Below are 12500 nucleotides of genomic sequence, written 5' to 3'. Positions count from 1 at the left end.
AATACTTTTTGTTCTGAGTTATGCTCTGTTGTTTCCTAATGCTCTGCTGAGAGACTAAAGAAACCAGACACATTCTAGGACCCTGAGGCTTCACTTCTTCATTTTATTACTCTTACATAAATAAATAAGATGCTACGCAGCCACCCAAGATATTAGTAAATAAGATGTCAGGAACAGCGTCTCAAGATCTGAGAATCAGCAAGTGGCCTGAGGGACCCAAATGGGAACACTAAAGCCCCCTGCTGTAACTGTTCTCCTGCCCATGTGGTTGAATGAGGCGCAGACTGGGCCCCGCACTCAGGCTGACAGCACCACACACATCTCTCATCCTCATGACTCCCACTTTCTGTTCCAAGAGCAGTTGGATAATCAGATGTGTTAGGCGTGAGGGAGCCTCAAGCAGAACTGAGGCCCATGAGAACTTTGAGGTGGAGTTCAATCATCTCAGAAGCTAATTCAAGCCATATAGCCATATGCCAGATCTCTTTATCCTTTTTATACAGATCTGAGTTCATTAAGAACAACATTTTAAAGCTCAGAGCAGCTGCGCACAGCACAGCCATGCAAAGTGAGGCCACTATGGAGAAAGGAAAAACTCAGAGGACTGCAAGGGTTTAGACAGGAAGACAAGATCTTGTCTTCTTAGGCAAGAGACATGTTATCTGGCAACCGTTATGGGATAGGTATTTAAAAGTTCGAGTTCCAGGTAGCACAGGTGGCTGCAGCTCAAAATAAGAATAGCACAGCTCAGGGGGATGACAGGAGTCGAGCAACGAGCCTGCTCCCCTAAGGCTGCCATGAGCCCGGCTCCATCAGCTCCATCCAGTCCTGTGGACCACGAAGGGGCAACAGCAAGAGGAAGGCTTCTCTCTATGCAACGTGAGTTTTCATACTTGTAGTTTTAAAAATACTATTCAGAAATTTGGAGTCCAAGCAGAAACTGTAGGGATTCTGCCCCACACAGGCGCAAGACGTCCCAGTGCGCCCCAAATGGATCCTACTTATTTCAAGTCAGCTGAGCCCAGGGCCAGAGGAAAGGCCATGGCAGATGTGGGATGTAACGAAGAGTGGGGCGAGAGGAAAGCAGAAGAAAGAGACGGGTTTGTGGAAGAGGACCCGCTTGCCTCTCCCATCACCTGTGGTGAGGACTGAGGACAGGGACGAGTCTCATGCAGGGTCCCTCCCAACATGCGTGAGCTCAGGAAAGGCCCAAGCTGGCCTTTCCGTCTGAATGGTGTGACTGAGCGCACACTCCCAAGTAACCCACACTGTGCCCTCTAAGAGCTTCTGTTCTGGTGTCGGGCCCCTCATTCCCAGGACACGGCATTCCTTGCTGCTTCATACTAGCAACTATTTCTAGGGCACAGCAAAGACCTGGGATCCGGGATGAGCTTCAGGTTCTCCAGCTCCTGTGGCTGGCACTGCCTCTCCCTTAGTACTGGCTTGTCTCCCCCTGGTGGCTGGAGACAGAACAGAGTCAGTGTCCTAAAAGGGACACTGTCCTAACAGTGCCAGCTCACATCATTCTTCTACAAGGTTGCCTGTTTTTCTTTGAAAGTCTTGCCAAGTAATTCAATCCAGACTGGCCTCTATCTTGCAATACTCCCGCCTCATCCTCCACCGTATCTGGCTCCTAACTATACAGGCTGATGGTTAAAATGCTAACCAGGAGGCTGCTTACTGGGGTGCAGGCCCCCGGGGCTGGGCTCACTCTCTCTCCTGTTGTTATTCCCTTCTCTGACGGCGGGCAGATGGATGGAGGGATGGAGGGAGGGTTGCTGGGAGGAAGATCAGGTGAGTCACAGTCATGGACTTTCACAGGTGAATGCATATGCGATGACACAATGACAAACACCTAGTTATCTGGCAATAAGAAATGAAGTGCATAAGAGATGTGGGGTTATCTCTCACACAAAAGCGGTCATCTCACTGAGAAATGGCCACAACATCGGAACAGGCACCCATACTATTAACTTACACATGAGGGAACACAACAGTGAGCATTCGTGAAGGAAAACTCCATGTTGGTTATTTCACCTCAAGGGGAGTCTGTTTGCACTTGAGCTCGCTTGTAAAGTTTCCTCTGCCTCTACTTGATGTTTTTCAGGAGGGCTGTCCGGGCATTCACAACTGCTTTGAAGGCATCTTCACTGCCTGGTGCTACACACTTGTCCGGGTGAAGCAGCACAGCCAGCTTCCGGTAGGCCTTATTAACTTCCTCCCTGCAAAGAGCAGACAAGCTCTGTCAGTGATCAGGTTGGCCCCAAATCCGGCATCCCAGCTATCTGGACACTATACAGCTCCCATAGAATTACCTCCTTTTCTCAAAGGTAGGACTAAAAGAATAGAAAATAACAAACAATGGGTCGCATACAAGTAAAAAAAATACAGTGCAGGTTGAGTCTAGGAGACAGTCAAAGAAGGATCAGCTGCAGCCTGGCATCTCTACACATGTAGGAGGCACAGAGCAAGCAAGCCTTTGCTAACTGAAGGAATGAGAACCTGGGAGCCAGAGGTAATCCCTCAGGAGAGGCTTTTAGAAGAAGAGGAACTTGTGATTAGCATGGGGTGGGGGCTTCGGAGAACTGGGGAAGGAAACAGTAGAGAGGCCTGTTTCCCAAAGTTGAGAGACAGGTAGATGATGACCACAGCAGCCCAGGCCTGAAAGCAAAGGTTCAGCTGGAGGCATCTGTGAGAACCACCAAGGGAAGAGAGCTTATACAGCATGAGGCAAAAGTCAGCGGAAGCAGGGATGTACTCAACGTACAACCAGAGAAGATAAGGGAGGAGAAGCTGAGACAATTCCACGGTCTTAGGACCATGGCTGGAGAAGGCCCAGAGACGACAGGCTCCCGTCCCCACTCTTCATCACCCTCAGGTGCCAGGCTCCTGTAGAGTTCTATCCCCACCACAAGATTTTACTTCTCAGGATTCCTTTTGTCACCAGGGTCCCCGTGATCCTGTCAGCATGGCATGGTGCAGTGTTAGGTGCCCTTGCCGCTGTTCTCATTAGAAAGACTTCTCATAGCACTCTCACAATTAATAAATGCTTTGCAGCTTGGAGATGGGAGGAAGTCTGATGTCAATCTGGAGTGTGACCTTAGTCTGGGGTCACAGCAGGAACGTCCTGGATTTTAGGCAAAGACACCGGATCTTTTCCTTCTGCTAGATGAGTTGTGATTTTCTTGTCCTAGCTTTGCATGGTACATTCTACTTATGCAATATATAACCTTTTGTCGGCGGTGTATATGTAGTGAATGCCTCTCTCTCTCTCTCTCTCTCTCTCTGTGTGTGTGTGTGTGTGTGTGTGTGTGTGAGCGCGCACTCGCCCATGCACACTCATCTAGAAGCCCAGGGTCTTCCGTGTGTGTGTGTGTGTGTGTGTGTGTGTGTGTGTGAGCGCACTCACACATGCACACTCATCTAGAAGCCCAGGGTCTTCCGTGTGTGTGTGTGTGTGTGTGTGTGAGCGCAGTCACACATGCACACTCATCTAGAAGCCCAGGGTCTTCCGTGTGTGTGTGTGTGTGTGTGTGTGTGTGTGAGCGCACTCACACATGCACACTCATCTAGAAGCCCAGGGTCTTCCGTGTGTGTGTGTGTGTGTGTGTGTGTGTGTGTGTGTGTGAGCGCACTCACACATGCACACTCATCTAGAAGCCCAGGGTCTTCCGTGTGTGTGTGTATGTGTGTGTGTGTGTGTGTGTGTGAGCGCAGTCACACATGCACACTCATCTAGAAGCCCAGGGTCTTCCGTGTGTGTGTGTGTGTGTGTGTGTGTGTGTGTGGGTGTGTGTGTGTGAGCGCACTCACACATGCACACTCATCTAGAAGCCCAGGGTCTTCCGTGTGTGTGTGTGTGTGTGTGTGTGTGTGTGTGTGTGTGTGTGAACGCACTCACACATGCACACTCATCTAGAAGCCCAGGGTCTTCCTCTTTTCATTTTATTTCTTAAGACCAGGTCTGTTAAGCCTCAACATGGCTGCTTTGGCTAGACTGGCTGGCCAATGGGCTCTGGGGATTCACCCGTCTCTGCCCTCCCAAAACTAGGATATGCTGCCATGCCTGGCTTTTATGTGGGTGCTGGGTGTCCAAGCTCAGGCCCTCGTGCTTGTGTAGCAAGCACTTTATCCACTGAGTCCCCTAGCCTTACATGTGGACTCTTGGTATTAGCTATCAAGAGGCATTCCCCTTCTTGGAAGAAATTTGAATGGCCAGTCTGTATTTATCCAAAGACCCTGTGTCCTTGAGGCAAGTCTAGAATCCCTCCCTTCTCCAAGACAGTCTGGGGCAGGGGCAGGGGCAGGGGCAGGGAGCCACCGCTTTAGAGGTTACATCTAGACAGGCTCAGGGTTATGCCTGCCCTCTCACTTTCAAGATTTATAGGCATAGGAAAGTCTCTCAAGGGAAAGTTATAGAGCAACTAGACTAGTGCAGGTGTGTGTCAACAATATACCAGTGCTACTGCCTACAAATAGTAAGGTGTCAGCAATATATCAAATGCTACCTACAGACAATAAGGTATCAACTACGTATCAATGCTATTTACAGACAGTAAGGTGTCAACAATGTATCAGTGCGAGCCAGGCAGTAGTGGTGCACACCTTTAATCCCAGCACTTGGGAGGCAGAGGCAGGTGGATTTCTGAGTTTGAGGCCAGCCTGGTCTACAGAGTGAGTTCCAGGACAGCCAGGGCTATACAGAGAAACCTTGTCTTGAAAAACAAAAAACAAACAAACAAACAAACAAAAAACCCCAAACCCCCAATATATCAGTGCTACCTACAAACAGTAAGGTGTCAACAATGTTCAGTGCTACCTATAGACAGTAAGGTGTCAACAATGTTCAGTGCTACCTATAGACAGTAAGGTGTCAACAATGTTCAGTGCTACCTATAGACAGTAAGGTGTCAACAATGTTCAGTGCTACCTATAGACAGTAAGGTGTCAACAATGTTCAGTGCTACCTATAGACAGTAAGGTTTCTTGAAAGTTGAAGAACTGTAGTCACATTTGACTGCAAACAAGTACCAGAATTCTCTAAACTTAACTCTCTAAGGATTTGTTCCAAATGTGCTCAATGTCATTTGATAGACACAGTTGTGTAAAGATAAACTTGTGTTTATATGGGTTATGGAAACAGAAATCACAGGGGCCTGGAAGCTCTGGCAGATTAACTGAAGTCAATAAAGAGCCAAAATTGTCTTTTTCTTCAATATACACTACTTAAAATAGTAAGGAGGTGAAGAGGCTCCTTAATAGTGGAGCCAATATCATTTCAAAATGACACGGAAGATTCAGAATTATATTACAGAGAATCCAAAGGGAAATTAAGACACCAATAAACTTTTGCTGCATGTACAAACCCATGTAAGTCGCTTCACAAGTGTGAGCCATCTTGGCACTCGGGAGGTCCAGGTGTCCCCAAGAGCCTTCCCAGTTCTCCCCTCTTTGCCTTGGGTGTGAAGATGTGCCACAAGGCCAAGAAGAAAAGGGGAGCTGCTGCTGACATGCAGTTTCAAGGTCAGGTGCTTCCTCTGTGGCGGTCTTGGTGCCAAAGGGTAAAGCACGGGAGGACAGTATGATAAATAAGACCCTAAGCACTTGGGAGGCAGAGGAGGGGGTCCTCTGTGAGCAAGAGACAGCCTGGTCTACACAGTGAGTTCTAGCCCAGCCAGAGCTTTAAAAAAATCTAAAACAACTCTCTCCCAAAAAATAACATCAAAAATAAACAAAATGAAAGCCTCATACCCTGGTAACCAGTCACACTTCAGTCCTGCATCATTAGCAATCATGTTACCATGCTCAGTAATGAGTTGTTTTTGCACAATGAAGAATACTTTCTTTTCCTTCTCCTTGTGTGTTGGGAGATTGATCCCAGAGCTGTGTGTGTAAGTTCTCTACCACTGAACTAAATACCCCCAGCCCTCTTTTTCATTTTTCCTTTGGAGAAAGAATCTGACCTCAAGTTTGTACTCTCCTTCAGACTGCACAGTACTGGGCAGGTGTGCACCACTATGCCCAGCTCGCCCTAAATACAACAGTAACCACACATCACCCAGTCACAGCAGAGAACAAGCAGGTTCATGAGAAGACAGCTGGGCAGACAGGGCTCCTGGGTCAGGACACACTGCTGTCTCCTGGGTCCCCAATGACCACCCATTTCACTGAACCCCAGTTCCCCAGGGAAATGAGAGCAAGTTGAAAGATCTTTCTTCTTCTAAAACTCTATGATTTAAAAATTATTTTTTGTAAAGTTTTCTTAGGTTGTGTCAGATTCTTGCTCAACCCAGTTGAAGGTGGAGCAAGCCATTTCCTCAAGGGAAAACAGGACACAGCCTGCTCAGCAGGCAGCATTCCCTCGGCTTCATTTCTCGGCGTTCAGTTAGTGGGGCAGAGTCCTTATGAAACTTATCTCTACGTCTTCAAGCTCCTAGGCAATCAGAAGAAGAAAGGCTGTCAACAAGTTTCGGCAACAGAGCCTCTTCCAGAACTAAGCATCCTGAAGCTGCTTACCTTGAGGCCCCAGGTCTGACTCCTAGCATCTCCCAGCTGTCCTTACTATTTCGGATTCTGCGAATAGTGTCTGCTTGTTCTTTGGTGAAACTAGCACTGCTACTTGCGGTAGGACGCTTCCCGCCATTTTCACACAAGTCAACTATGGACAAGTAAAAGGTCTGCAGGAAGAAAACACACCCCAGATGATTCTCTGAAACCGGACTGTATGTGTGAAATCCCCTTCACACACTTCAGTAACTCTTGAGCGTCACAGTGACAGAAATACACTTCAGCTGGAAGATACTGGAAGGCTGTTTTCTCCCAGGATTGGAACTATATATCGCCCCCCTCTTCCCCCCTGCCCACTTGGCACTGAAGATGGAACCCAGGGCCTGGCACTTACTAGGCAAGCGCCCTACCACTGAGCTAAATCCCAACCTCCTACCTACATATTTTTAAAACAGAAAAGTATTAGCTAACTTAAAATTTATTAATTTAAAAAATTAAAATGATTCATAATTCTATTTTCAAAAAAACACAGTTGAAGTTGGTAATAGACTAGTCAGAAAATCTCAAACAGTAAAATATAAAACCTTTTTCTACCCTGTCTTCTCCCTGATATAGCTATCATTAGCATATTTTAGTAGTAGAAACATCTGCCACCAGCAAATTTCATGTACAAATACATAAATATTTACACAAAGGCTCTCGGATGAACACAATGCTCAGCAGTTTGCAGTTTCCCTCATAACATATCTTGCCCAGGCCTGGTAGTGCATGCCAGTCATCCCAGCTACTTGGGAGGCTAAGGTAGGAGAAGCAGGAGGTCAAGGTCTGCCTGTTCTATATAGGGAATTCAAGACAGCTTCTTTTTTTTTCCCCCCCGCCCTTTGGTTTTTTGAGACAGGGTTTCTCTGTGTAGCTCTGGCTGTCCTGGAACTCACTCTGTAGACCACGGTGGCCTCGAACTCAGAAATCCGCCTGCCTCTGCCTCCTGAGTGCTGGGATTAAAGGTGTGCACCACCACCGCCCAGCTCAAGACAGCTTCTTAATGAGACCTGGGCTCAAAACAAAAAGTAAAGGGCAGACCTAGGCTACAGCTCAGTGGTGGGGTGACTGCTGAGCATGAGCAGGGACCCAGGTTCAATCTCTAGCTCCTCCTTGGAATCATCCTACATTTATGTATGTCTTTGCTTTGACTTCAGAATTCTATTATGTGGCTATACCATAATTTATTTAATTCCCTACTCCTGGACTAGCCAATTGCCTAGTCTTTTAGGCATTACAAACAATACTGAATTGTTTTGAGTTTTGGTTTTGCTTTTTGAGACAGGGTCTCACGTAGCCTAGGATGGCCCTGAACTGGCTACATAGCAGAGTGTGATACTGAACCCATGGTCTTCCTGTCTCTGCCTCTTAAGTTCTAGGATGACACATGTGTCATACCACGTGCAGCTCCGTAGTCTGTGTTCCTGGGTAATCTCAGCTTGAGTTAAACTGAACAGATGTACAAGGCAGCTACTTTCAGGCAGTGGACACAGCAAACATGAAATCACTGAGGTGGCTACTAAGTCTCTTCTGTAGGCCATCTTTGGGTCATACAGACACAGAGTCCCACTGAGAGAGGGAGGCAGAGGCAGAGATCAGAATCTGAGGTGACAGCAGCAGAGAAGGCACTGGGCAGGAAGGTGACAGGAGGAGGTGAACCCATCTAGGTGGCAGTTCCTCGAGGATTTTTACCTAAAACCTAGGTTACTCAAAGATTGAGGCTGCCTGAGGTTTACCAGACAGGAACTAAGAGTACAACCCATTCCCCACCCCTAGGCGAAAAGAACCAGCCCAAGACACTTGTGCTTGGCCTTCCAGAACACTCGTGAGCTCCAGAGTGGCACCAGAGAGACTGTACTGTACCTCCCTGTACTGTAGGAGTTTCCCACATCCTAACTAAACCCAACGCCAAGAACCAACACGATTGATGAAAAACAGACGTTGAAACCCTACCAAATTAGACGGTTTAGGGAATACTCTGGGCTTCCTTCAGATCTCTGACATTAAAGCAAAAATGCAAGCTGACACGAGTTCATTGCAATATACCTTCTGCAACAAGAAGCAGCATTCTTCTGAGAAAGAGAAATATGCAGGGTCTCTACAATGTTGCCTTCCCAGACAGATGTGGTAAGCAATCAAAACCTTGCTACCACACAAACAAGGAACCATGGCCGATGTCGGGGGAAGCAGTCAGTAGTGACTAAACCTGAGCTGACTCCAGTGCTGGAGTTAGGTTTCAAAGAACACCTAGCTATTTTTCAGAAATACTGAAAGAAGATAAAGAAAGTTATATCTTTTAAAAAAATATCTTATTTGGGCCCTGGAGAGATGGTTTAGCATTAAAAGCACACATTGCTCTTGAGAGGACCAGGGTTCAGTTCCCAGCACCCACATGGCAGCTCACAACAGTCTAAAACTCCAGCTTCAGGTGACCCAACACCCTCTTCTGACCTCTGGTGAGTACCAGGCAAGCACATGGTATACATACAGACAGGCGAATGCTCATATACATAAAAAAAAAAATACATCTTCTTTAAAAATGGGCTGGGGGGCTGGAGAGATGGCTCAGTGGATAAGAGCACCCGACTGCTCTTCCGAAGGTCCAGAGTTCAAATCCCAGCAACCACATGGTGGCTCACAACCATCCTTAACGAGATCTGGCGCCCTCTTCTGGAGTGTCTGAAGACAGCTACAGTGTATTTACATATAATCAATAAATAGATCTTTAAAAAATAAATAAATAAATAAAAATGGGCTGGGGAGAGGGCTTAGTGGGTATGACTTGCTGCCCAAGCTGAGGCCCTCAGTTTAATCCCTTTTTAAAAACAGTAAGGTGTGCTTGTAACCCAGCACTAAGGAATCAAAGATCAGTGGTATCCAGGGGCTTGCTGGCCAGTCAGCCTAGGTGAATTCATGAGCCCCAGGCCAGTGACAGTCCCTGTCTCAAAAAAACAAGGAAACCTGAGGAATGACCCCAAAATTGCCCTCTGGCATCCACATATGCACACTCGAAAGTGCACACATACACACACACCAAAAGCCAAAGAAAAACAGCAAGGCTTCCCATACTTGATGAAAAAATACCTATTCTCTAAAAAAAAATTTTTATGTGGAGGCTGGAGTAGATAAGTGCATGTGTTGTTCTAGCAGAGGACTTGTGTTTGATTTCCAGCACCGACATGGCAGATCACAATAAACTGTAACTCTAGCCCCAGAGGACCCAAAACCCTCTTCTTGCTTCCATGGGCACCAGGCAATCTCAGAAAATGAACAAATCCCAGGCAGAAGACATATAAAGAGAGACACACCTCAACAGCCTGTGGTAAACCAGAAGTAAAGACAGACTCCCCAAAGCAGCAAAACGGAGAAAGGTGTACTCTGGACAGAGAGATTAGCATATGAATGAGGCCAGAGGAGAATGGAATCTAATCCGTGGAGATGCCAGCTACTCTCATTTGCATAATGAAGCATTGTATATGTGTATTAAATGATCACAGACTGCAGAGTTAAAGTACTCAACCAGAAGGAAAGAGAAGTGTTGTCTCTCAGTAACTACACACACTCCCTGAGATGTTCTCATGTGCGAAACAAAAACAATACTCGACACAAGTCACACATCTCAAATAACGTGAGATATGTAAACACCCAGAACTGTCAAAGGTTAGTTGGATGGCTGTGTATCACAAATATATGGCATTCATGAAGACCAATGTGCTCAAATGAAGAGGAAGCATAGCAAATCCTGCCAGCCAAGGATGGCACCTGTCTTCCAGGAGTGGCCTCTTGTGAGAAAGAAATCAAGAGAAAGAATCAATACAATCTCACACAGCAATTAAGACCGACTTTGTGCAGGATAGCTATAGTATCCAAAAGGCTAAAAATTCCCAAATGTTAGATACACTCACAAGAAGAAAAATAATTTATTTACACCCCCACTTCTGTATTGGCTGGTTTCTTGTGTCAACTTGACACAAGCTAGAGTCTTCACAGAGAAAGGAGCTGCTGTTGAGGAAATGCCTCCATGAGATTCAGCTGTAGGGCATTTTCTCAATTAGCAATCAATGAGGGAGGGTCCAGCCCATTGTGGGTGGTGCCAGCCCTGGGCTGGTGGTCCTGGGTTCTATAAGAAAGCAGACTGAGCAGGCCATGTGAAGCAAGCCAGTAAGCAGCATCCCTCCATGGCCTCTGCATCAGCTCCTGCCTCCAGGATCCTGCGCAGCCTGAGTTCCTGTCCTGAGTAAAGCCAAATAAACCCTTTTCTCCCCAAGCTGCTTTTTGGTTATAGTGTTGCATTGCAGCGATAGAAACCTTCTAACAAAGACACCTTCTAAATGGATCTATAATCAGGCCCTGACTTTATTACTTACTGTTTTAAGTAGCCTCCTTTCCTAAAAATTATTCAAAATTAATGGTTTTAAAAAGTGAATCTGGTGCTACGGAGCCAGGAGCAGGGTCAGAGCTGTAGTGCTAAGGTGGGGAAGTGGCAGACAGGTGGATCCTGGTGACTCTCGATGCCAGTCTAGACAGCTGGTGAGCTCCAGTTCCCCAAGAGACTCCCAGCTCAAAAGGTGGAGAGCAAGAAAGACACTTGACACCTACCTCTACACACCTGAGAGGACACCCATACACATCTGCACACAGATATGCACACACACATGCACACAACAACAAGAAATGACTCTCTACTCAGGCTGCCATGGGAGCACAGCCTTCCACTGCCTTTTGGATTTTTCTGTGTGACCAGCTAGATTCTGCAGTGATGGTCTCCTAGTCTCTAAACTAAGTGAGTTGGGAGCTGCTCTATGAGTATAGGGTCAGATAACCTGTGTGTGGCCAGTCAGTTTTGCCACAGTGAGGGAGGCTTCATATGAATGTAACACCATTATCCAAAGATAGTTTTGAAGCTTAGTTTTTTAAATCTTCATCTCAGTGTAGTATAGTGACTTGCTAACTCCGGTGACCACCACAAACACCTGGAGTGTTTCTCAAGACACAAATTTCAAGGGTCTAGTCAGACGTGGTGGCATACACTTTTGAGCCAGCACTCAGGGGACAGAAGCAGGCCACCCTTTTTGAATTTGAGGCCAGCCTAGTTTATCTAGCGAGTTCTAGGACAGCCAAGGCAACACAGTGAGACCCTGTCTTAAACAAAACAAAGGTAAACTATCCGTAGGCTCCACGGCAGCATGAGGCTCCGAGAGGCCCAAAGCATGGTAAAGCATTTCCCCAGGGGTGAAGGGTCACTCTGAGCATCTACTTGATGGAACTTAGAGTCACTGGGGACCGTCTGAGGGCTTTTCTACACTGGGCTGGGAAGACTCACCCTAACTATGACAGCACCACAGCATGGAGTCCTGGACTGAAGAAAGCAAGCAGAGGTCTGGCCTGCGCTCACCTTTCTCTGCCTCCTAAGTGCTGGCTTCCACCTTCTGTCACCGTAACTTCCCTGCCACAGTGGTCTGTTCCCTTCAATTGTATCTAAAACTAAGCCCTTGCTTTCCGTACGTTGCTCTGGCCAGGTGTTTTCTGGCAGGATGGAATCCCAGGTGACTGAGATGATGAGTCAGGTCTGCCCACACTGGATCACTCGGATTCTCCCACTCCACCCCTTCTCTGACAAAGTCCCATTACTGTTTTGCTTCTCAGAATCTCAACTAGGACTTGCCCCAGCTGGCTTTGACATAAACCCTAGAACAGGACATCTGGTTACCTGGAACATCTCGTTGATTCCCTCTCCAGTCTGTGCTGATGTTTCAAAGTACAGGAACCCTTTGCTTTCAGCCCAGAGACGCCCCTCACTTTCATCGATGCAGCGGTGTTTGGAGCAGTCGATCTGAAATAAAGTCAGGACAGGACAGAGAGAGGGTCCACTTTGACCCACTACCCCAGGCCAAGTGAGGTCTTTATCCTGAGCCTCAGAGCTGTGTGTAAAACCATCAGGCTAAACAGGACCA

At 47.0% G+C, this 12500-nt stretch overlaps 1 protein-coding gene across 1 annotated transcript in view; it reads right to left on the bottom strand.

Annotated features, from left to right (window-relative positions):
- Dnajc27 (DnaJ heat shock protein family (Hsp40) member C27) overlaps positions 1-12500 on the bottom strand; it is a 31983-nt gene that overhangs the window by 1449 nt on the left and 18034 nt on the right. The window contains exons 5-7 of the mRNA XM_021179513.3: positions 12257-12379; positions 6517-6677; positions 1-2222 (exon numbers count right to left, since the gene is read on the bottom strand). The exon at positions 1-2222 is cut by the window's left edge and continues 1449 nt beyond it. Of these exons, the coding sequence (XP_021035172.1) occupies positions 2090-2222; positions 6517-6677; positions 12257-12379 (417 nt within the window). The 3' untranslated portion in view covers positions 1-2089. The remainder of the gene's footprint in view (positions 2223-6516; positions 6678-12256; positions 12380-12500) is intronic.

Source organism: Mus caroli, unplaced genomic scaffold, assembly GCF_978045245.1.
Source record: "Mus caroli unplaced genomic scaffold, Mus_caroli_1 scaffold_14, whole genome shotgun sequence".
In the NCBI taxonomy this organism is placed as follows: Eukaryota; Metazoa; Chordata; class Mammalia; order Rodentia; family Muridae; genus Mus; species Mus caroli.
The sequence above is the reverse complement of the archived record's forward strand: the minus strand, read 5'-3'. Positions and strand labels throughout refer to the sequence as shown.